Raw genomic sequence first — 24214 nt, forward strand, 5'->3', positions numbered from 1 at the left:
ATTTCTTTGTCTCAGTACAGAGCACCAGCCATGTAGAATATCTCCGCATGGCCTCCTCTGTCTGCATCTCACTCAAGGTCATCAGACCCCACCTAGCAGACAGAGACACATGGATTTTTAGAACTCAGCAAGGCCGTTTTGCTTATTTTGGCTTTGGGTTCAGCACTAACTCTCTCAGACTATTCTGCAAAGAATCCTCCCTGAGTCTATCATAAAGAAAACAGCAACAGCTTTCCCCAATAACACCCCAGTAGTCAAATATTTGGGTGTTTCCAAATATGACTCCTATGTGCATTTCCCCTTATTCCCAGCCTATCACATGATGCGGAGTCCTTTTCTACATTCCAAGTCTGCAGGGACCTCTTGGGTAGCAGGTGTCATGGGCCCCGAACCTTTAACGTTTCATCTACTTATAGTGAATACAGTCAAGAGCCCCACCGTTAGACATCCCAGTCCAATTAAAAGCTTTGCTTTTAATCCAGGGAGTCCCTACTGTGTGCAAGGCGCCACACAGCAGACACAAAGGGACAAAGACTGTATCTTCAACGAGCCTTCAGCCTAGTTAAGAAGAGGAGACCCAGGAGCATCAGAAAACAGAGCAAGTTGAAATACTGATCAGAGACACATGGCCTGGCAGACTGCTCATTGCACCTGGCTCAGGCACAGGTAGCAGTGCCAGGTTGCTTTGGGATGAAAGCCACATTTGTGTGAACTTTCAAAAGAAGGGACTCCTCACCTGGGATCCCACCCTAAAAGACACACACACAAGAGAGCATCAGAACTACAAACCTCTATTGCAGTATTTTTATTTTTGTAGCAGTGGCAATTTTATACAATTAATTCTTAAATGAAGTATAGAACTACATAAGAGATAAACGTCCATCTGACCCAGCCGAATAAGGAATAAGGCCTGGTGACCACACCCCAAGGGCCCCTTGTGATGACTTACTCCCGAGACAAGTTTAAGTCTCCTGCCTGGTGCCTCCCAGAGCCAGAGCAGTTAACTGATGCTCAGTTCACTAACTGCTGTCAAGGAGGACACTTTGAGGCCTAGATCTGAGGATCCCTTCATAGTAGATGTCTCCCATCCAAGAACTAACCAGGCCTGACTCTGCTTAGCTTCCGAGATCAGGCACGTTCAGGGTGGTATGGCCGTAGACACGTAGTAGATGTCTCTACCCCATGCAGTTGTAAAATGCATTCATTGTGGTTAAATACTTGCCTACAGCCAACTGCAATGAACATACAGCTGTTTATCACTTTACCAACTAATTCCATGAGAAAAATGCTTATCAAACTTCAGAAGCTTTATGCTCAAACTCCAGGAAGAAAACCTGAAATGTTAAAAAAGAGAATACAAAATTCTACTGTGAGAGCGATTCATCCACAACGTGATTACTAATCACTTTACACATCCCCGGTTCCTCCATCATTGGAAACTCCTGAGATTACGGTGGGTCTTCCCTGCCATCAGTCCTCAGAACTGAGAGGTGACAAAGGTGTGGGATGAGATGCCTGCCCCTCAAGCATTGCTGGACTTCGTGGGGCAGCAAGGTTCACATCACGACAGGAATAAGAAGCATCCAGTCTTCCTGCTGAGAAATTTCTTATCACACGAATTCAGGTTTCATATTGAATTGCCTATAACTTATTGTGATTAATTGCTGAAATGGCTAAATAGCTATCTAGCTATTTAGAGAATAGCTTCATGGATTATAAGTCCCCCCTGTGTAAGTGGGTGCTTTTCTAGCTAATATGAAATGATAGTAAATTTTGACCTAGCTAGATACAGTTTCAGCTTATTGAATTAAAATATTGTGCTTGAAAAGACAAGAAGTTGGTGATAAGCACTGACTGATGAGGATGCTCTAACTCTGGAGACTGAATTGGTAAAAAGTAGTTGCAGGGATATATAGCAGGAAGAACAGTGCTAATGTACAGAGCTCACTACATGCAGCAATGTTGCCTGGCGGCCTTTATCCCTGCCCATGATCCTGCGCTGCCAGTGGGTGCTCCAGGCAGTACCCCATCCTCAGGGTACAGGACATGGCTGTGAGCATCAGGGTTGTGATTCGAACCCGGGGTCCGATCCCTAGGCTATCTCTTAACCCTTACACAACACCACCCCTCATATGTGCGGAAACTGGGAGTTTCGGGGAAGAACAGGGTATCCTTTCACAGGAGGAGTCAAAGAAAGTTGGTTCGAGCAGGCTGCCGAGTACATTTATTTATAACAGGCTTTGGTAATTCGCCCTGGGTCATTTCTTATTTCAGAATCCTGGAGCCTCGGAAAAACCCTTTTGGGACAGGCTATTTTTAAACAATTTATTTGAGTGAAATGAAGTTTGTCACTCACTGAGAAACCCAACAATGCTAGGGGAAGTCAAAATGCCTCTTTCAGGACGTGGCGGTCACAGGCGGATGAAATCCATGGTGTTCTTCAGAGTTCCAATGAGCTAGTGTTTCCTGCTCATGGGCACTTCTAAGCCTTATTATTATTATTTCCTGGAGGCTTTTGTCCTCTGCCTGATTCGCTTCATGGTCCTTTTCCCCTCTGTTTCCAGGGTGGTGCTTTTGGTAAAAGGCTTCTCTGAGGTTGCAACATCTCAGAGGCACAATTATCTGAGTTTCTGGCCACATCTTGCCTTCCTCAGCCCAGGGCTATAGGAACAGATGCTGAGCTGTTTGTAATGAAAGGCTGGCCTCCTACTGCCCTGCCTCCTGCCCTGAGAACCCAAGTGATTCTTAAAGATGGTACTCCTTTGAGTTCCCTGCATGTGAGGCCCTCCCCAAAGAGAAACAGGTTCTCTCGGCTGCAGTTCATGATGTCTCCTTCTGAGACCATAGCTCCACTCAGGGAGTCTTGTGCTGCAACCCACCACTGCCCAGAGCTGCTCCAGCCTCCCTGGACCGAGCCCTAAGGGTAGCCAGGCTGTGGCCATTTCCATGACCCCCTTCTGGTACACCCCCATTGCACCCCAGGGTTCAGGATTGCCTGGAGAGTCTCCTGGTGCAGCCCCTCGTCAACCAGTGCACTCACAGACAGGCACAAAGAGCCCAGCAGAGCCACACGCCTCCCATCCCCATTGCTGTCCCGGCCCTGCCATGAGCCAGTGAGGGTGGCCTTGGGGTGCTGGTTTCACCCCTTTGGCCTCTGCTTCCCCAGCAATGCCTGTGTTCTCACAGACACTTCTGTAATCCCTAGCAGGGGCTGAGGCAGCAGGGATGTGCCTGCACTCTGACAAGAAGTGGAATACCGCATGGGCCACAGGCTTCGAGGGGGCCAGGCCGGGCGACAGGCACAGTTCAGCCTCTTGTTGGCCCATAGGCATCTTGCATGAGAGGCTGTGGACGAAGGTCCAGGCCTAGCACAGGGCACACACTCAATAAATGTTGACCAGGGAGGGACCAGAGATCTCAGAGACAGGGAGACTTAAACAAGAGCACTGCGGCTGGGCGCGGTGGCTCATGCCTATAATCCCAGCACTTCGGGTGGCTAAGGTGGGCAGATCACGTGGTCAGGAGTTTGAGACCGGCCAGGCCAATATGGTGGAAATCCTGTCTCTACTAAAAAATACAAACATTAACTGGGCCGTGGTGGCAGGTGCCTGTAATCACAGCTGCTGTTGAGGCTGAAGCAGGAGAATTGTTGGAACGCAGGAGGCGGAGGTTGCAGTGAGCTGAGACCGTGCCATTGCACTCCAGCCTGGGCAACACAGTCAGACATCGTCTCAAAAAAAAAAGAAGGAAAGAAAAAGAAAGGAAGAAAGAAAGAGAGAGAGAAAGAAAGGAAGGAAGGAAGGAAGGAAGGAAGGAAGGAAGGAAGGAAGGAAGGAAGGAAGGAAAGAAGGAAGGAAGGAAGGAAGGGAGGGAAGGGAAGGAAGGAAGGAACCAGGAGGGCTGCAAACAGAGACCCACTGCCAAATCCAGCTGCCTCCTGTCTGCAGACATGGAGTTTTCTTGGAGCAGAACAGCACCTATCATTTACGGAGTGTCCATGGCCTGTTTCCCTGCTACACTGGCGGCATTGAACCTTTGCCATTGAGATCAGTGGTCCCCAAGCCTAAACTATTTACTGTCTAGCCCTCTTTAGACTCCTGACTTTAACCAATGGGAGACTCTCTGATGGCACAACTTCTAGGCCCAGGACCACCTGACCCCATTGCACATCAACCCCATGAATGGATGGGAAGCCACAGAAGCAAAATCCACCCGAGGTCAGGGAGCAGGCAGCAGCCAAGGAGGCCCACTCGGGCCAGGACCCACTAACCTAGACCCAAGAAGAAAGCATCGGTTCCTGTTCCCTGACCTGCCACTGCCCAGGCTGCCAGGGGCTCTCATAGTCTTCCCCTTTCTCCTGCCCTCCTCCTACCTCCTCTGGAAATACAGGCACTTAGGGATTTGCCTCTGCCCTGCAGAAAATCCCCACCTCCCAAGGCAGGTGCAGGAGGGAGAGCCAGAGCAGGTGCACAGCATGCAAGGCAGGCTTCCCTGAGCCCCACAGCTAGGGGCAACCAGCTAGCACCGAGTTCAGAAAACAGCACTTCATCACAGGCATAGGCACAGGGGAGCCACTTCTCTACTCACCAGCCAGGCATCAGCTGTGCACCTTGCACACTTCCTTATTGAAACCCCTCCCTACCAAGAGACCACCATCAGATTTGGAGATGGAGCCTCGGGGGTCAATGTGTATCCACATTTGACCAGGTATAACCTGGTGGCTCCTGAGCTCAACCATGGTCCCCTGGAGTCCACAATTCTGCAACTGCCCCCAGCACACCTGTGGCCTGGGAGCTCACATTCCACAAATGGTCACTGAGCACCAGCCATGTATCAAGCCCAGGCCAAAGCCCTGGAAATAAGACAGTGAACAAATCAGCCAGAATCCCAAGAGGAACTCACACGCTCTTGTGGGGTGGACACATGAGTAGAAGGCTCAGCATGTCAGATGGCATTCAGGGCTGAGCAGACAATGAAGCCAGAAAGGGAGACTGAAGGTGAGGGGCGAGGGGCGTCATCTTATAGGGTGGCCATGGAAGGCTTCACTGGGGATGGTGATGTTTGAGAAAGTGCTGAAGGAGGTGAGTGATCCAGACACGGGGGCATCTGAAAGAAGCATGACAGGCAGAGAGCGCAGAAAGGGCAAGGGGCTCGAGGCAGGTGCAGGCCTGGGCTGACCGAGACACATCCAGGCCCAGGTGGCTGGGGGAGGAGGGAGGAAAGGGATGCGGTTGGACAGGTGAGGTGACAGAGAGATAAGGGGACCATCTCCCAGCACCTGTTACAGTGTCCAGAATGCCACCATCCCTCATGAATCTTGGAGTCTTCAAGCCCCCTCCAGAAGGCTCATGACTCTGAGGGAGGTGCCTTTCTGCATCTCACCTTATCCTTAACAAAGGACTGAGAGGGAAGCCTGGGCAACCTGTGATATGAAGTGGGAGCTGGGAAGGAGGAAGGGGATAGTGAGCCCCCCTGCAGTCCCTGAAATGGGGGGCCTTCACACAGCACCCAATTTGCACATGTACCTGCACACACACATACATACCGAGGCCAGCTTTCAGATGCTGTCTGAAATTGCCACTTGCCTCTTTCAGGCCCTGCAGAAATCAGTGTGAGTGTGGGCCCCCTGTCCCCCCGCACCTGCAGTCCACACAGCACACAGGAGCCTCAGGGAGCAGGGAGAATGTGCATGGGCCCCTCACCCACCGCTCGGGGTAAGTGCAAGTTCTGGGGGCACCAGCCCAGGAAAGAGCACAGAGCAGCGACCTTCTCCCCTTTGGGTGGAGGGGCTGGCCCAGCAGTGAACAGAGAACAGAATTGTGAGAGGGTGTGGATAAGGGAGGTCTCTTCCTGCCGCTTCTAGGTCCAAGCTGCCACCTACCTGGGGGAGGAAGGCCAGGAACCACACTTGGCCCCACCCACTCCTCCCTGGCACAATGAAAGTACAGCCCAGATACATGGCCTCCTTCTCTCTGAAATCAGAGAAGCAAAGAGAGCAACTCAGGCTAGAACCCAGGATTCCACCACCTCAGTCTCACTCACTCTAGGTAATGTAACTCACCCAGAAGATAAGTCACACTCAAAATCAGAATCTGAAGACCCAGAAGGGTGCTGGGAGGTGATTTCCGTCTGCTTACCGTGATGAATGGTCCAGGAAGGGCACGTGAGCGAAGCCCCTCCAGCCAAGCACAAGCGCTCCTTCTGTATGCCTCCTCTCCTCATAAATAATATGATGCCAGGACAAGAATTCAGTTGTTACAGAAGCAACTGACTCCTGATTCCTGCACTTCTCATCTTCACCTAAAGCCTTGAAAGTTGGCCATCTGTCTGTACTTGGAATAGCTCATGCATACCAAAACACATTCACATTTCTTCTCCTCTGTCCTCACCAGAGCCTGGGACAGTGGCGGGCAGGGGGTGGAGAAGGCGATCACGTTCACGGAGCCCTCCCTGTGCCAGGCGAGCTGCCAGTGTGCTCTCGGGAGGAGAGTGTTATTATGCCCTTGTTTAGAAGACAGAGTCTGGGGTCCAAATATAACTTGGTATCCTGAGTGTTCCTGAATAAATGAGATTGGAAAGTGTGAAATAATAGTCTGAAAGCCACAGCAATAGCAAATGGCAGAGCCACAACTAGATTTTAGGTGAGTTTCACAACCCCTGTCCCCCTCAGACTTACGGCAGGCAGACCATGCCAGCTTCTCTTCTCAGCCAAACCACATGCTTTAGGTACCATAATTTTAAGTGGACAAATGGTTTCATGCTTAAGCATTGCCAGATCCTCTCCACGACACGCACATGTGTACACACATACACACACATGGGCACAGCAACACTGTTGAGAGACTTAAATGATACCTCTTAAAATCCAAGAGGGTTAGACTCTTAGATTTATGCTCTAGTCTCTGCTGAGCTTGGACTCTGTGCTGTTTGAGGGCTCCCAGGCCATTCCTGAGCAGGGATGCCTGTGGCGCCTTGTCCTAAGAGATCCTGTCTCTGAGTAGATGGTGAGTTACCTGCCTCCTGTCGGCAACATCAGGACACAGAGCTCGGCCTCACAGGCAGGCAGCTTGGTGGCTGTGTCCGAGCATGCCTGATCACTGTATTATAATATTTCTTCCGAGGTTCTTTTTTCCTCCTCCTCTTATTCAACCTGATGGAAATGGCTCCTGCACCCAGGTCTGCCTCTGATAAGCCTCCAAGCGGGAGAAGCAGCAGAACTGAGCTTCTGTTTATCAGGCAGCTGCAGGGGAGTCTGGTGCCCTGTGCTGGGTGCCCTGGCGCTGATAAAGTGGTCTTGGGCCAGCTGCTCTCCAACTGCTCCCTCAGACCCGTCTTCAGGCCCCTACCTCGCAGAAATGGGAGCAGTGAAAGCTAGAAAACTTCTTTACTTTCTGACATACCAAAGCAAGGCAGGCTTCTGGTGGCCATGGGAGAGAGGACCTGATTGAAAACACATGGGGATACAGACTTGGCCAGGCCACAAGTGGAGAAACGGGCACTAGAGAGGCCCTCGGTCCCTGAACGTGGTGGTGGGAGCTGGTGCCTCCTACAGGCGTGGCAGGAGCTTGCGTGTGGTTTGCGCCTACTCAGAATTCCCTGTGAGGCAGACACTGCTGCTCCCATGTGACGGCACTGAGACTCAGAGAAGAAGGAAGGGTTTTTTAAGTGTTTGTCTGTTTAAGGTATGATGTGGTATGGTCAGGTTGGAAGCCAGGTCTGCTGGTGCCAAAAGCCCAAACACCTTGCTCCTTCCTGGGAGCTCTGGCTGGAGGGGTTCACCCCTCCAAAACCCCCTGCCACACACATACACACCCTGTTTGACACAGCACATTTTACCTTCAGAAGTTAGCTTTTTTCCCTCAGCTTCTGTTGCTGTTAACCCCCTAACATATTTGGCGAGTTCACAGAAAAATCTGACCAATAGTCGAGCTGGCATGCAATAGTTGGAACATACTTATATTTAAACAATTTTCATTGCTTATCTGAAAGTCGGATTTACTGGCTTCCTGTACTGTGTCTGGCAGCTGCAGTCGAACAGGACATGAACATAGGTGTTTCTGAAAATGTTCTCAGATGATTCCAAGGTGCAGCCAGAGCTGAGCACCCGGGGAGAGTGGCTCCTGCTAAGCATGCCCACTTGCCACAGCCATGCCAGGCCCTGCTGAAAAGCCCAAGGTGGACAGAGCCTTCCTTGTCAGAAACATCCTCCGGGGGCTTTCCCAGATTCCCTTCTTCCCATCCTTTGCATCCATTTCATGGATTCTTCCCACAATGGACAGAAATCTATTTTGTATGTAAATGTGGAATCTGAGACGCAGCTTAATTTTTAATACTTTACTGTAATTGTGGCAGTGATTCAATAACCGGGCATATGGAAACATAAAACAATAAATGATTATTCACAACCCTCCTGTATCTCCCATCACACTGACATTCCCTTCATTCACTTCTACTCACACTCCTGCCTAACCCCCAAATTCTCAGACTGCCAGCCTCTCCCGCAGCTCCCATCTCACACCCAGACCCTCTGTCCATCACTCCACCCCTGTGAGCCTTTCATTGTGGATTCATCCTGATTCTTTCTCAGTAGCTTCTCAGTGCTGTTCTAAACAATGGACTCTCCTTTCCAGCACTCCCTGAGAAAACCCAGAGTTCTTAGCCTGGTCTTCAGGACCCTACATTGCCCATTGCTCACCCAAGCAGGTGAGAAACAAAATTTATTCTTGATATTAACCATAGTAGTGATGATGGAAGAAGTAATAAGACGAGGAAAAGAAAAAGAGAAAAATAAGCTAATGGTATCTACTGAGTTTAGCCATTTATATTCTTTCCACTTTTTCTTCCTACAACCATAGCTTTTATACTTCCCCAAACAACTCAGAAGTAGTTACTTTAAAAGTGTAAAAAAAAAAGTCATACATTTGTTTCATTATGAAACCATCCGTACTTTAAATTGATACAGTTATCTGAAATCTGTACTGTTATAGACAATCTGGCTTCTCTAGGAGCCTCTAATGCTGATTGAAGAGACAGATCCACCCTGCAGCTGCCTCGTGTCTTTGTGGACAACTGTCTTCACTCTGTTACTCGATTTGCTTAAGCAAACGCTTCTTGCCTTTATCAAGGAAATTAGCATACCAGTCTGACAGAAGAGGAGATTGTGTTTCTGCTTACCCTTCTTCTCCTAAGATTAAGTGTTAGCTTTCAAAGCTGCTTTTGAAAGTGGTAAGGACCCTGATGAGAAATGGCAAGCAAAGCCTCCTGCTTACATTGGAAGCATCAAAACAGGAGGACTGGGCCAATTCACCCATCCCTGTTGGTCATTAGACATTAATTGGTTGTCCAACTTCAACCACATCACCTACAAAACCCTGCAGTGAAACAATCTAAGTTAGTTGACTTTTCTTTGATTAGTCTCCAGCATATTTATCACTTCCTATGAAAGAAACATCTAATTTAGATGGCAGTTGATTTGTGTCATGGGATTTCATCTGACAGGAGGCAGAGTTATGTATGTGTTTATGGCTTCTTTGCTTTTAAAAGATTAATGTTGGGCAAATATAAATCACAAGACCTGGACAGGGGGCTGGGAAGATGGAGCAGGAGCTTGCCAGGGTGATGGATTGAGATGTATTTTAGAGGATTTTCATCTGCTAGAAAAACAGTGGGAAGATGGGGCTGAGGGGTGGTAGGGCAGGGACAGTGAAGAGAAATGGTTCTTTCTCCCTGAGCACAGATAAAAAACAGAACGGGGGCTTGAGCCAGGGCAGGTGGCTTCCTGGCTCTATTTCAGATGCAAAATGAAAGTGAATTGGTAACTTCCAGAAGCTCCTTTCCTGCCCTGATACCCAGAAGACTGGATTGGAGGACAAAGGAGGGCTCTCAGCACAGATGGAAGTACCCAGGGCACCCAGCTGCTCCAAGAGATTAAAGTGCTCCCTGCCTGCCCCAGTCACAGGAACTGGCCCTGAAGCCAGGCTCCCACACCAGACCCTCCCATAGAGCAAGTCTAGGCTTCTGTCCCCGAGGCTGTGTGTGTGTGTACATGTGTGTGTGCCTGTGTGTGCACATGTGGGAAGAGTATGTGTGTGAGAGGAATGTATGTGTGAGAGTGTGTGTGTCTGCATGTGTTTCCTGTGTGTGCATATGTGGGAGACTGTACATAAGAGGGTATGTGTGTGAGTGCGTGTTACTATGATTGTTAGTGTGAGTTTGTGTAAGTGCAAGAGCGTGTGAGTATGTAAGAGAGAATGTGTGTATGAGAGTGTGTGAGAGTGTGAATGTGTGAGAGACCATATTTGAGTGTGTATGAGTGTGAATGTGTGTCTGCCTGTGTGTGTATGTGACTGTGTGTGTATGTGAGTGTGTGTGTGGGTGTGTGATCATCCTTAAATATATGAGGACAATAAGAATAGCTACCATGTGCAGGGCAATGCCCCAGGGAGCCACACTCTGCTGCGTGTGTGTTGCCTGCCATAATCCTTCTCTAGGAACTAGCGAAATATCCAGGAGGGGTGCGTTGAGTGGGGACACAGGCCCCAGGACTTATTGCCAAATCTCTCTAGCACCAAAACCCATGCTCCCTATGCCACCTATCAGGATGCTCCCTTAAAGCACGTTTAAGATGCTTTCTCTAAGGAGCCATTTGTTGGTGTGCATTTGTCTTTTTCACTACCCCAAACAGTACCTGCCCAATATTCAGATGAAAATGCCCCCTGTCTTTCCTAGCAGGCTTTCAAACATGAGTCTGACATAAATGAAAAATCGGGGCATCTCCAATAGCAATGGCTAACATATACAATGTACACACTCCCCCCAGCCTCACAGGCATCCTCTCCTGCGAGCCTGGTCACCACCCTCTGCTGCAGGCTCCCTCCCCATCCCACAGAGCCAGTGTGCCTCTGGCTGACCTGTGCAGGGAGAAGGCAGTGGCCTTTCCTGAAGCCTTGCATTCTCGTGGAGCCCTCCCTGGCTGGGGAGGAGAAGCCTTGTAGGGAATGAGGAGAAGTGGCTCCTGCGTCCTGCTCCTGCACCTTTCCTTCCTTTCAGCATCCTTCACCACTGCATCTCCACTGTTTGTGCTATAAACCGTGGGTCCTGTGGCCTCCAGGCCACTTTGGCCTCCCCTCCCTCAGCACGTCTCCTGGGGAGGCACGGCCATCTGCCTTGGGAGGCAGACACAAACCCCCTTCTTGCAGCCAATCCTCCTGAATGTTCAAACTGAGGTTCCAGGCAGCAAAATGTCCTCCTGCCTCCAGCTACCCCTGTGGTTCTGCCCACTCCCTACATAGGCTCTGCTGCTCCTGCCTGTCAAACCCAGTGGAGGAAGGAGGTAAACACTTCCCACATCCTGCTCACCAACTGATGAGCCTTCTGGAAACCCAATAACAAAGCGTGCCTAACTAAATCATCATTATTTACACATGCAGCCCGATCAAGGACATTTAGTCATGTCATTAAGTACCTAATTATGCTGAAAATGCAATTATATGATTTTTTAAGTGAATTAAGTCCTCCAGAGAAGTGGTAAAGATTAGCACGCAGCATCTGTCTGGGGAGCAGGGACCTCAAAGGGCACCCAAATGTGACTCCAGTTTGCATAGAGGCCAACCGGTCTGAACCCAGATCACATGTGTGAGCACACAGGGGCCCACACAGGCTCACACAGAGGACTTCAGCTTCACCTCTGTGTCTCCAGAACTCTGCAAAGGTCTGCTGCACACCAGGAACTTAATAAATGACAGCCATTAATGTCATTGGAAGCATAGTATACATCTGTGGAGTGACTGTTGAGCGACTTAGAGAATCTTAGGGAGGTTATTTATCCAGCATCGGAGAGGCAGGTGTGTAGAAAAAAAAATAACAATGAGAGAAAGATCAGCCGGGACATGTCAGGATATTTTATGCAACATCACTCATTCATTCAGATGCTAGAGCAAAAAAAATACAGTCAGTGTCTTCTAGGAGCTCAAAAATGAGCGCAGAGACAGAGAAAGCATCTTAATGGTCATATGAACAGGTTGTACAGCAAACTACAAAAACATTAACCCCGTGGGCTAAATGCAACCTGTGGCCTGCTTTTGTGCAGTCAGCTAGCTAAGAATGATTTGTACCTCTTTAAGGTGCTTCCTCACCTCCACCTCATGCAGCTCAGGTTCCCAGTCCACAGTCTCAATCACTCACTGTACATCCACAGCTCCAGTGGGGGATCCAGAGTGCTCATTACATCCAGGAGCCAAACCTCATATTTCTTCACAAATATGGAAACAAAACTATGAAGCCAAATAGTTGATAAAAGCAAGATTCATTGTGTCTCTGAAAAGGAAGACAACAATGTGGATAAAGATGAAGAGGCTGAAGATGGCCACAGGGATTGTCAAAGGAGGAGATGGAGAAAGATGAGACCAAGAGGAGAAACTGAGTGTGCACACTTCAGTGTAGAGTTTCCCTCCATCAGGCCAAAATCCAAGGACAGCTTGGAGCTTCCCTTCAGAAAATCCTGGCAGAGAACTCGCAATGAGCCTGGGAAGTGAGAGGAACATTTGCAGTGTCTCTAGGAAGCTATTCACACTGGAGACCCCTGAGAGGACAGCTGAGTAGCACAGCAGCAACAAACTCAGGGAACTCAAGAAGGAAAGCCTCTGACCAGCAGCTGTGTGATTCCAAATGGCCAGCCTCTCACCTGCTCCCTGAGAGGTCAGGACCTCCCTTCATTTCCACCTGCAGAAGCAAGGGACTGGGGATGAAGCATGGCCTGAAACCACAGCCCACATTTCTCAATCTGCAATCGCAGCCCAGGGAAAGGGTGACAGGAGCTGTGGTCACTGAATGCACTGTCTCTTTTCTGCAACATGCATGTCTTTCCTGGAAATGAAAATGGCTACTTGGAGCATCTGCTGACCAGATTAGGCAAAGATTATGTGGGCACAACACTGAGAGGGCCATTCAGAGAGGGTGGCCAGCTTCCCACTATCCAACAACAGACTGACGCCAGCCCACAGGAGACACTGCCAAGTGGTTGCAGGTGGCCAGTGGGAACCTGGAGCAAGGCAGGCAGGTCAGGGCAGCAGGAAAGAACCTTCGCAGACCTTCTAGTTGGACACTTTGAAGAATCTTCAAGACAATAGCCAGTTCTGAAGATTCATCCCAATTTCTTCACTGTAAAAGTAGCACATGGTTTTGTAGATGACTTGGAAAATACAAACAGCAATATGTTAGAAGAAAACAAAACCACTCATAAACTGTCCACTACTTAAAAGCTGGCACTTAATATTTTAAGTGTATTTCCTTTCATTCCTTTGTCTTAAGACTTGGTGGAATATTTCTCATCATTTTTATTTAGAGAAATAACACCAGTTAACATCATACCCTAAACATTTCCTCCTGTTGCTAAGTTCAGGTGCACCCCTTCCCTAGTTGTGTAATACTAGGTCATAGGGGCATATCATAATTTGCATAACCAATGCCCGCATATGGAACACTTAGACTGTTTTCTCTCTTTAATTTTTTCATTTTAGACTGCATTTCAATCTACTTTCTGAGCATGGACTTTTGTTCCTGTTCCAGATTATTTCTCTAGGATCCATTACTAGAAGTGGATTGCTAGATTCTTAGGGTGATACATATGCCTGATAGTGTACCAGAGCATTGAAGGTACTTGTTTCTAGGAATTCCACTTTGACATAATTGACTACGTGAATAATTAATATTCAAATAGCCTGATCTATGTCAGGCACTGTGTACCACAAACTAGCTTACAACAAGGCTACACAGTCATGCCACTGGGTTTTATATGTGAAGAAACCGACATTTGCAGTGAGCTGAGTTTGAGCCATTGCACTCCAGCCTGGGCAACAGAGCAAAAACTCCATCTCGGAAAAAAAAGAAAAAGAAAAGCGAGGTAGCATTCCTCAAAATGGTCTGGCCACAAGTGTCCCCGCCCCATGAGTGTCCACAAGTGTCCACGCCTGTCCCCGCCATGCCTGGCAAGTGTGCTGATGTCACAGCGGGACGGCCAGATGCCTGGCCCTGAGCCTGGCAGAGGGTGACCCTGGGAACCCGGGAACACTGTGCTTCCTGAGCGCCTTCACTCTCCTCAGGGAGGTGTCTGTGGAAGTACGTGTGTCCAGGGTGTTCTGCGCTCCAGCCACCTCTGGTGGAGCTCGGAGCTGGCAAGTCAAGCAGACGCTGATTGGGATACCCAGGCCCTCCTGGATCCTCTGCACACAGCCATTTCCTTTGCCATTTTGGTACACCAAACACCTATTTTTAGAGAAGCATTTCCCTGCTACCTCATTGGAGCTCAGCTATCCTTAAATCAATCAGCAGTGGTCTGGTAGTGGCTCAGCTGGGAACCCTTGCTTAAGTGTTGCTGAAACCATCCTCATCCTCACTCTCAGCTCCCCTCCCTAAGCCTTCAGTCTGTGCCTGAATTCTTCCTCCTTTACTGGACCAGATGGACAATGGAAGACAGGAAGCAGGGAACTCCTTCAACAACTCCTAAGGCAGAGGGGAGCCATGAGAGATGAGCTGGGAAATGTAAAGACCGGGCCATGCAGGAAAAAAAAAGAGTTTTAGCACAGCATCATCTGAAAATGCAAGAGAAGAGAGGCTCTTGGTGGCAACAGAGGAGCGTGACTTCCAATCTCAGAAACTATGGAGCAGAAGGGCATTGCATGGACCAGAACCTGGCACAAGGACCCCAAATCCTCAAACCCAGCACTGTGGGGGCAGACAGGGGACAGGCAGAAGGAATATTCTGTCCTCCACTGTGCCCAGTCCCCATTTCCCTCAGGGTGGGGCTCTCTCGAGCCTGGATGCTGACTCATGCTCAGGTGGCATCTCCTGCTTCTCCCCCAGCTTCAGCTCTGTCTTAAGAACTCTGTTCTCCTTCTGCTGTGAAGATCCCTCAGCATGATGAAGACGCATCAGCAGGTCAGTACACAGTGGGGGCTGCCCTGCTAGTGTGCTGAAGACATGCCAACTGTTCAGGGCAGCTTCTCTGCTTCCAGGAAGAACACGTTGACTAGGTTCCTTCCAGCAGTCTGGGCATTGCCTTAAGCCTGAGCTTTTTCAGTTGCCTATTGACCCCAGACACCCCCCCAGTCCCTACCCATCTCCAGCAGCCAGATGCTGACCAATCCCCGGGAGCTTCTCAGACTCAAAAGCCACCCACTCTTCCTGCCTCTTTCAAATTTGATTTCCCTAGAAATCCTCTGGCAGAGTGTGTCTGCTGGGGGACAGGCCAGGGGAATGATGGTTCTGCTTTTCATCACGCTACGCCATGAGTAAAGAAGGATATTTGTGACCAGGCAAGATAGCTCACGCCTGTAATCCTAGCATTTTGGGAGACCAAGGTAGGTGGATCATATGAAGTCAGGAGTTGGAGACCAGCCTGGCCATCATGGCAAAAACCCATCTCTACTAAAACACAAAACTTAGCAGGACGTGGTGGCAGGCACCTGTAATCCCAGTTACCGGGGAGGCTGAGGCAGGGAAAATCACCTGAACCTGGAAAGCAGGGGTGGGGGGCGGAGGTTGCAGTGAGATGAGATGGCACCATTGCACTCCAGCCTGGGATATTTGCTGCTTCCCTGATAAACCACAAATGCCCCACTGACGACAGCTGACAAGGTCCTTCCCCTAGTGGTTGACAAGGGCAACTCCACCTTGTTCAACCAGCCTTTTATCCCCCGATTTTTCCCCTTCAGAGCTCCTTGCTGATTTCCGCTATTGTCAGCATCCTGCACTTAGGAGACAATGGTTTCGTTTTCGTATTCTTACCTCACAGTGGAGAAAAAACTCCCTTTCCTCTTACTGAGATGTTGTAGCTCAACTGAGTCAAATTGGTTATGGTGTTAGGGTTCTGTTTAAATTTGTTTTAAAGGCTTAGGGGGAATAATAGGGAAATCCACACAGAGAAAACCCTGGAACCAGACACTTCGAGTCTAAGTCACGGCAGCCTTGCGTTCTTTCCAGGGAGCACGTCCCAAAAGCAAATGACTAGGTATGAAAAATTCTTCAGCAAGACTCCAAGATGTACATAAGAAAGAGATGTCGTTTCCTGACTGCCTTCTAAGTGTTGAGCCTCTGCTTCATCCCAATTTACTGACGTGGGAATGACCGTCTTCTCCAGGGCAGAGAAGCCACCTCTCCTCCCCACCCACCCTTGCAGGCCTCCACACTTCCATGCAGATTGTGTAGTGCAGCCTGCGAGTTTCCAATCCTGCCATCCATGTGGTGTTTTGATACAGTGGCAGCAGATTAGACCGGATAAGGGTTAGAAGGAGGAAAGCGTTGCTGATCGTCTTATAGAGTGTCAAAGTCGTGCAGCTACATTACACAGCACCTTGGCAGCCCTGGGGACTGGGAACCAGGGGGCGCTCTTTGTAAGGTCACCCGTGAGGACCTTCAGGGCAATCATTTTAACCTGGAGATTTTTAGACAGGTTCTGAACAGGCTGGTCAAGTTCACATCAACCTTACTTGTGTATTCCATCTGAAAGACCAGATGAATGCACATGTGCTTTCTGCACAGATGGGAAGGGTGGCCACACCTGAGAGTGTGGGCAGATTGAAGCCCTCAAAGCACACATCCAGCAGGTCCCTGGAGCCCAGGCTCTGACACACACTGACCAGGCATCAAGGGAGGATGTCTACCTAACCCAGAAGCTTACTGACCACACTATCAACACGGCTTTTCCTTCATGTATCTCTCCTTACCACCATGCCCACTACCACATGGGCGCTGCCCACCCACCATCTCAGAAGGACAGACTTGGGACCACCTCTTCCAGGAAGCCTTTCCTGAGGACACTGAAGGTCTGTGGGCTCCAGCAGAGAGCAACCCTTTCCCCAGCTTACCAGCACTTGCCCTTGTCAGTTACACAGCTTGCTCCTGACTGTGGAGCTTGGCCTTAACGATGGAGCATATGACTGGAGCATAGGAGGCACTATAAAAGGTTTGCTGAAGGAAAGAATGAACCAACCAGCTCAATCATGAGCATCCCCACTGCCGTAGACTCCTAGAGTCCTGGGGCTCAGTCTCATAGTTGTGTCACCATGAGTCCCCCAAGCACCTTGTCAATGCTCATTTTGACACTTCATTACATAGAGACTGTGGGCAGCCTAACTTTTGCACCTCCCCAGCCAAGTCATATGCTTCCTGGGGACACACACCATGTTCTCCTCTTCCCTGTAACTCTGGGGCTGGATAAATGCTAACTGCTCAGCCAACACTGGCTGGCTTCTAGGAGAAACGGGTGGGTGGATAATAAGCTATTCATTTATTTCCTGGGGGCGCTTATATTCTGAGACCTTAGAGCCTGAACACTGCATCTTTCCCAGAAGCGGTAATGGCAAATCCTCAAGGGCAAGTAAATGCATTTGACCATTCCTACGAAAAAGAAAAGTTAGTTAATGTACTTCACCTCTCGTCTGATTTCTCCTTCACTTATGCAAGGATGCTGAGGAATCTGGAGCAGGAAGAAAAACCCCATTGCTAGCCAAGAAGAACTTCCCATGCCCATGAGGTTCCTGTTCCTTCCCCATAGCTCTTGAACCCCAAATCACACTTGCACAAAGCTTTGCTGCTTCAGAGTGCTTGATAAATTGACTTTTCTTTTTTTGGGTGGGGAGGAGAGATTCTCACTCTGTCACCCAAGCTAGAGTGCAGTGGTGCTATCTCAGTTCATTGCAGCCTGAGCCTCCCAGGTTCAAGTAATTTTCTTGCCTTAGCCTCCTGAGTAGCTGAAATTACAGGTGCCCGCCAACACACCCAACTATTTTTTGTATTTTTAGTAGAGATTGGGTTTCATCATGTTGGTCAGGCTGGTTTCGAACTTCTGACCTCAGGTGATCCACATGCCTCAGCCTCCCAAAGTGCTGGGAATACAGATATGAGCCACCACACCCAGCCTGGTAAATTGATTCTCCTACCAAACCTGTAGGTTCCTCGTAGTTGAACACCCCAGGTAACTGGCGCAGCACTTGGCCAACTGTAAAGCAGTCAACACTGCCGCTGTTGCATCACTGTCACCAACAAGGCTTGTCAATGTGGGAACTCTCCAAGGGCCCCCGTGACAAACCTACATGTCCTGTCATGATTTTGAGGCTAAAATCATCTTTCTCCTCCCAGAACACCTAGGTGTTCTAGTCTGAAGCCATCCTCATTCTCAATGCCCCCTCTCAAGCCCTCACTCTCTGCCTGAATTCTTCCTTCATTCCTGGACCAATTGGGCAGTGGAAGACAGGAAGTGGGGAACCCCTTCAACAACTCCCAAGGCAGAGGGGAGCCATGAGAGATGGGCAGGGAAATGTAAAGACCAGACCAGGCAGGAAAAAAAAAAAGAGCTTTTTAGCACAGCATCACCTGAAAATGCAAGAGAAGAGAGGCTCTTGGTGGCAACAGAGGAGCGTGACTTCCATCCTCAGGGCAAGCACCTAACCACTGCTCTCTGTCCACATCTGCGAAACACCACGGGCCCTGAGAATCCATTGCAGCTGAGATCCTGCATCCCAGGAGCTGCACTGAGGCTGCCAACTAAAGTAGAGAGCACTCCCTGCACTGCAGAGTCATGCCTGTGTGCCCTGCTGCCTCCAGGGGTGGCTGCCTTCCACCAGAGAATGGACAGCTGACATCCTGAGGACACAGAAGTTGGTAGAGTTTGACTGCAGTCAGCGGCAAATTCCATGAATGGAAAGGCATTCCCAGCTCCACAAAGATGAGCATAGTGAAGGCTGAAGTTTAGTTGATTCGTGGTTCCCCAGAAGGCTTTCAAACATTCAGCATTCGTCACTCAGTGCCAGGCACCCAGTCCAATGCCGCGCACAGAGTTGTGAGCAAGACAAGCCTGAACTTGTGGAGCTTCCTGTCTGGGGTGGGTATTTCAGGAGGTGGGTGGGTGGGGAGGAGTCCTTGCAACCTGGAGGAGGGCCAAAAAAGAAAAGTAGGTCTTTCCAAAAAAATGGGTCCTTTCATATCTGTCCAGTTGTGCTGGTTAATTGTCTGTTTCTGATACCAGAACCAAGCTTGGCCATAATTAACACTTACTCTGCCATAAACCCACCCCAAGGCTGCCCATGGATCACCCCCACCCCAGTTGCTGAGCTCAGCATGATTCTAATCCCAACCTCATAACTATCCCTCTTCTCCAGCAAGGGGCAGGCTCTTCCAGGCCCCTTAAGCTGGATGCAGATGAACCACCTACATTCTGGGCAGGGTCTGAGCTCACTGAGCGAGTCTTCTCCAAAGACCTGACATCACTGCTGCCAGCTGAATGGGCACAGGGCAAGGGATTGCACTGAGGGGGCTCTCACCCCCCATCTCCAGAGGCTTCTGTAGCCTTGGCACTATGGATGGCAAGCAGACACTGGGGAGAAAGCTGAGAAGTGGGAAGAGGTGCCTTGGATGCTGAGCTGTCTGCCTGGAATGCTTATATGCTTTGTGCAGCAAACTCCTGTTTGTCCTTAAAGGGCCAATCCTGATGTCACCGCTTCTGGAGGCCCTCTTTGCACCAGCGCTTCCCAGCCTAGAGCATGCCCCAGCATCTACTACAGTAATTAGTGGGTCCAAGTCCTAGTGTTTCTCATCAGTAGGTCTGGGCTGGGGCCTGAGAATTTCTATTTCTAACAGACTCCCAGAGGATGCTGTGTACCCAGAGACCACGCTTTGAGAACTGCTGTCTCACAGCATCCGCACCTTCCCAGACAGGCCCAAGCTTCCTCTCTATGATAATTCTGATCTATTAATATGTGGCGGCTCTGGTTGGGCTGAAATGTCACTTCCCTGGAGTCACATTGTGAAACGTGTGAATTCAGCTCCACACACTTGGAGGAGGTGGGGCATGGAGAGAGCAGTTCCCACTGAGAGACCTATCCTGCTCCTCAGTGGGCATGAGCTTGGTGGGAGCCCACATTGGGAAGCACAGCTGGCAATGCCTTGGAGGTCTCAGGTCCCACCTGCCCTCCCAGCCTGGCTGGCCTGCTGGAAGTGTGTGTAGTCTCCCAGTACACAGATTTGGATACAAGGTCCCTAACCACAAGCCAAGAAATGCGCCCCAAGTTCAAGCCAAGTACCTCAGCTAGAAACCAGCTTACCAAGGCTCTCCACTTGGCAGTGCCCTGCAGGGTTAAACACACTGACTCAAAGCTGCCTGGGCTTCAAATGATTGACTTCTGACTCTCATGGTAGTGCTACAAGCTAGGGAAAATAACACGTTTCTGGGACTCAGCTGCCAAATCTGTAAAATGGGGCTAATAATAACTCCTATTGAATGGAACTGTTGCAAGGACTGAGTTAAAATGCATTAAATATTCAAAGCAGCACCTGGTATCTAGTAAGCAATTATTAGTTGTTTTAAAGGAAGAGGAAATAACAGTCTATTCTAACCCTGATTGTGTTGGACAAAGTGTTATAAGAAATACTGGTCTTCATCTGGAAAATTTCTAAGGGCAGTTCTGGGTATTTGAGCTTCTATAATCATCCATGCTGACTTAAGCAAGGTTATTCTTGCTGTCTGAACTTTGAGGTGCTTAGTGATTGGAAAAGTCTAGAACCCCACCACTAAATCCATTCATTACATATGCATGCATTGACTCATGCATTCAGTGGGTATTTATTGGCTAGTTACTATCTGCTAGATATTAAATTGGAGGCTGCACTTGTTCACTCTGTGTAATAAAGTCTAGCACCCACTTGAACTTGCTATGGCTCCTGCTTCAGGTCTTGCTACTAAAGAAGCACTGTGAATACTGGACCCTCCACTCTGCCAGGTCCCTGGCTCTCCAGGCCCTGACTCCTGGTGTGTTCACTGGGTCCCTTTGCTGACTCGATGCATTACATTATGTTCTTCCCCACTTCTAAGCTCCTTACTGATTCCAGACTCCTCTAGCTTGGCCCACCTGCTTCCCGCTGTGGACCTCTAGCCTGGAGTCTGTTTTCCCCTCACGGAATACAACTCCTGACACCAGCAGCCAGTATCTTATAAGAAAGAGGCATCTGGTTACTGCACTGGGGAGAATGATCTCATAGCACTATAATTAAAGTGATTATCTGAGTGGAAATGACTATTATGAAGTATCCTTCTCTGTCTTATTATGTAGAGCCATTATAATGCAAACATGGAATTTCTCATGTTAACACTGATATTTCTGTGGTCCAATAAATCCTTCTTCACAATCACCTCCCAGAAGAGAGAAGGCATTCTCTGTGGTAGCTCTAGGAAACATGCAGGTCCCCGATGGAGACTGGCTCGGATGTCTAAGATATCAGGGACCTGCATGTTTCCTAGATGTGAAAAAACAAACCCAGTAACTTGGACAGTGCCATAAAGTGGTCTTTCCCACAGGAGAGTCGATCTAAAGACCTGGGAAGGGCTTCTCCAAGACAGAAAGAAAGGAAGTGCTCTCCAGAGGCAAGAGCACTGGCTAAGTCCTGACCTGACATTGGATGAGCAGTGTGATCATGGGCACATCACATCTCTGAGTCTTGGTGTTCTTCCTGTGAGATGGGCCAGTAACACCAGGCACCTCATAGGATTGCTGTGAAGACTGAATGATATAGTAGATAGAAGGGAGCTAAAGTAACACCTGGTGCTATGATTTGGATGTGGTTTAATCCTGCAAAAACTAATGTTGAAATTTGATTCCCAATGTGCCAATGAGGGGGTGGGATACAGGGGAGATATTTAGTCTTAGGGGCAGATCCCTCATGCATAGATTAATACCCCCTTGAGGGAGGGAGGGAGTTCTTTCTCATGGGACTGAATTAGTTACTGGAGAGCAGTGTGTTATGAAAGCACGCTCAGCTTTCTAAACTCTCTTGCTTTCTCTATCACCTGTGGTCTCTTTGCAAATGTCTCCTCCCCTTCTGATTTTTGCTGTGAGTGGGAGCAGTATGAGGCCCTCACCAGATGCAGCTGCCCAATTTGGACTTCCCAGCCACTAGAACTGAGAGCCAAATAAACCTCTCTTCTTTATAAATGACCCAAGTATTCTGTTATAGCAATACAAAATGGACTGAGACACCTGGTGTGAGCATCAGGTACTCCACAAATGGTCTGTCTTAAACACAACAAGAGTCCCTGCCTTCATACACACCACGGATATCTGTTGGGCATCTACCAGGTGCAGGCACCACCCTCAGTGCAGGCATACAGCAGAGAACTCAAATGGGCCTGGAGTGACCTGTTGGTTCAGGTTCATACAGTTCCCTCCAATCCATCATTGACCAAGCAGAACCTGGTTCCTGGTTTGTGCACCCCTGCCAGGAGTCAGTGGCTGCACCACACTGCCCCTGTCCACCAGGGCTCATTCACAGAGTTGCTCACACCTGAGCAAAGGATCCAGCTTGGGCCACAGTACTTCTAGGCATGGAGAGTCTTTCTGACCTCAGACTTTTGTCCTCTGTTCACAGAGCCTGATCCAGGGATGGCCTCTACCTCCACTGCAACAGACATTGCCATCATTGCAGGTGAGCTGTCACTGCAGAGCCCTTCAAGCAGCCAGGGTGAGGGGCCTTGATGAAAACATCCAGAGAGAACTGACCTAAGGACTTGGGTAGGGGTGGCTATGGCCATTTTTTTCTGTCCTTCAGTGGTGGTTTTGAATGTGGAATGGAGAAGTCTAGCCCTGGGTGAATATGCATGTATGTACATATGTACATATATTTATTGGCCCCTCATAGGAATTCAGGGGCTAGAGAGACAGCAGCTTTGGTGAGGGAGGTTAAGGGTGGAGGTGGGATGAAGGTAGACAGACCAGGCTTCTTGGACTTCTCTGCCATCTCCCTCATCTCACATTATTTTCTGCCCTGGGTCCATGTGCCCCAAACCTTCTCTCCTCAAGGAAATGTGAGCCTACTTTTACCTTGCTTTGAACCCTGGGCACGTGGCTCCCCATGGGTCATGGCTGTGACTGCGAACTGTGTTTCAGGAACAACCAAGTTTTGGAGGTGCTGTGTGTCCTGTGTCCTTCTTTGAGGTCCATACTTCTCAGCAGCTTATTAATAACTCAGGAAACATCTACAATTTAAAAAGAAAGAGAAAGCAGCAGCAGCAAGCAATCAAAGACACCTGTTGGACTCTGTGTAACCTGGCGTTTCCAACTCATTGCGCCGCTGAGCTCTTTTTCTTCTTAGATGGTATTATTAACATTATGCAGACACAATTGTTCCCCTGAAGGCAGTAGGAAGTTTAGGAAATTGTTCCGTAATGATGGCACTTGGGAGCAGTTTTAGACTTTCCATATTCTCCAGCAGTCCCTCCCCAAGGCCTCCAGATAAACCCTCATTCTAAGAAAAGACAGAGGCTTGTTCTGCAGCTTCAGAGTAAATGCCCAAATTCAAACACCCCACCCCATGAGACTGCTGCCCCCTCATTCTCCAGGCCCTGAATGATCTGATCCCTCCTGGGCAGCCTCACACTGTCCTTCCCCACCACTCTGGAGTCCCAGCAGAAGTGAAGGGTAACCACCCCCAATACATACCAGCTTGGCACCCTCTCATGACCCTCTCCTACTTTGGTCCTTTCTGTGGCCAAGTCCTGATCCTCCTGCAGATTCACCACAGTCCTCACTCCCCAGGAAGGAATGGGAGCAGGGTGGTGAGGAGGGGCCATCAGGCCTTTGGAAAACACAAGCTGTACAACCTGCCCCAAGCACAGTGAATAGCCTAATCCCCCCACCCACCATATACTGTATGTAGAGCAACAAGCGCTGCACTGTTTTCTGGGACTTTCCTGGTTTTACAATGGAAAACCTCCAAAAGAGTTTCAGTCCTGGGATAGGATCCTAGGCTCTCTGCAGAGTGCTTAGTAGCACAACTGTGGGGAAGAAAAAGAGAAGGGAGAGAAGGAGGGAGAGGAGAGGAGAGAGGAGGATCATTTTAGCAAGGCGGAGATCCAGGGCAAGCGCACAACAGGCTGATGACGCACGTGAAAGGAATGAAGTGGCCTGTCTGGGGTTGGTACGGATGTCTCCGACGTACAGTGGTTCAAACATATTCAGTAGGAACCGTACTTTGAATTTTGAGTTTTGATCCTTTCCCAGGCTGGCAATACATAGTGTGATACACTTTATTATAAAATAGTCTCTGGGCCAGATGATTTTGCACAACTTCAGGTTAATGTAAGTGTTCTGAGGCTGCTTAAGCTACTCTAAGCCAGGCCAAGTTTTGCCGCTCAGTAGGTTTGGTGTACTAATCGCATTTTTCACTTACA

At 49.2% G+C, this 24214-nt stretch overlaps 1 protein-coding gene across 1 annotated transcript in view; it reads left to right on the top strand.

Annotated features, from left to right (window-relative positions):
* The window catches only part of GYPC (glycophorin C (Gerbich blood group)), a 35222-nt gene that overhangs the window by 10113 nt on the left and 895 nt on the right, over positions 1-24214 (top strand). Inside the window, exon 2 of the mRNA XM_008999045.5 lies at positions 22414-22470. Coding sequence (XP_008997293.1) covers positions 22414-22470 — 57 coding nt within the window. The remainder of the gene's footprint in view (positions 1-22413; positions 22471-24214) is intronic.

Source organism: Callithrix jacchus, chromosome 6, assembly GCF_049354715.1.
Source record: "Callithrix jacchus isolate 240 chromosome 6, calJac240_pri, whole genome shotgun sequence".
Taxonomy (NCBI): domain Eukaryota; kingdom Metazoa; phylum Chordata; class Mammalia; order Primates; family Cebidae; genus Callithrix; species Callithrix jacchus.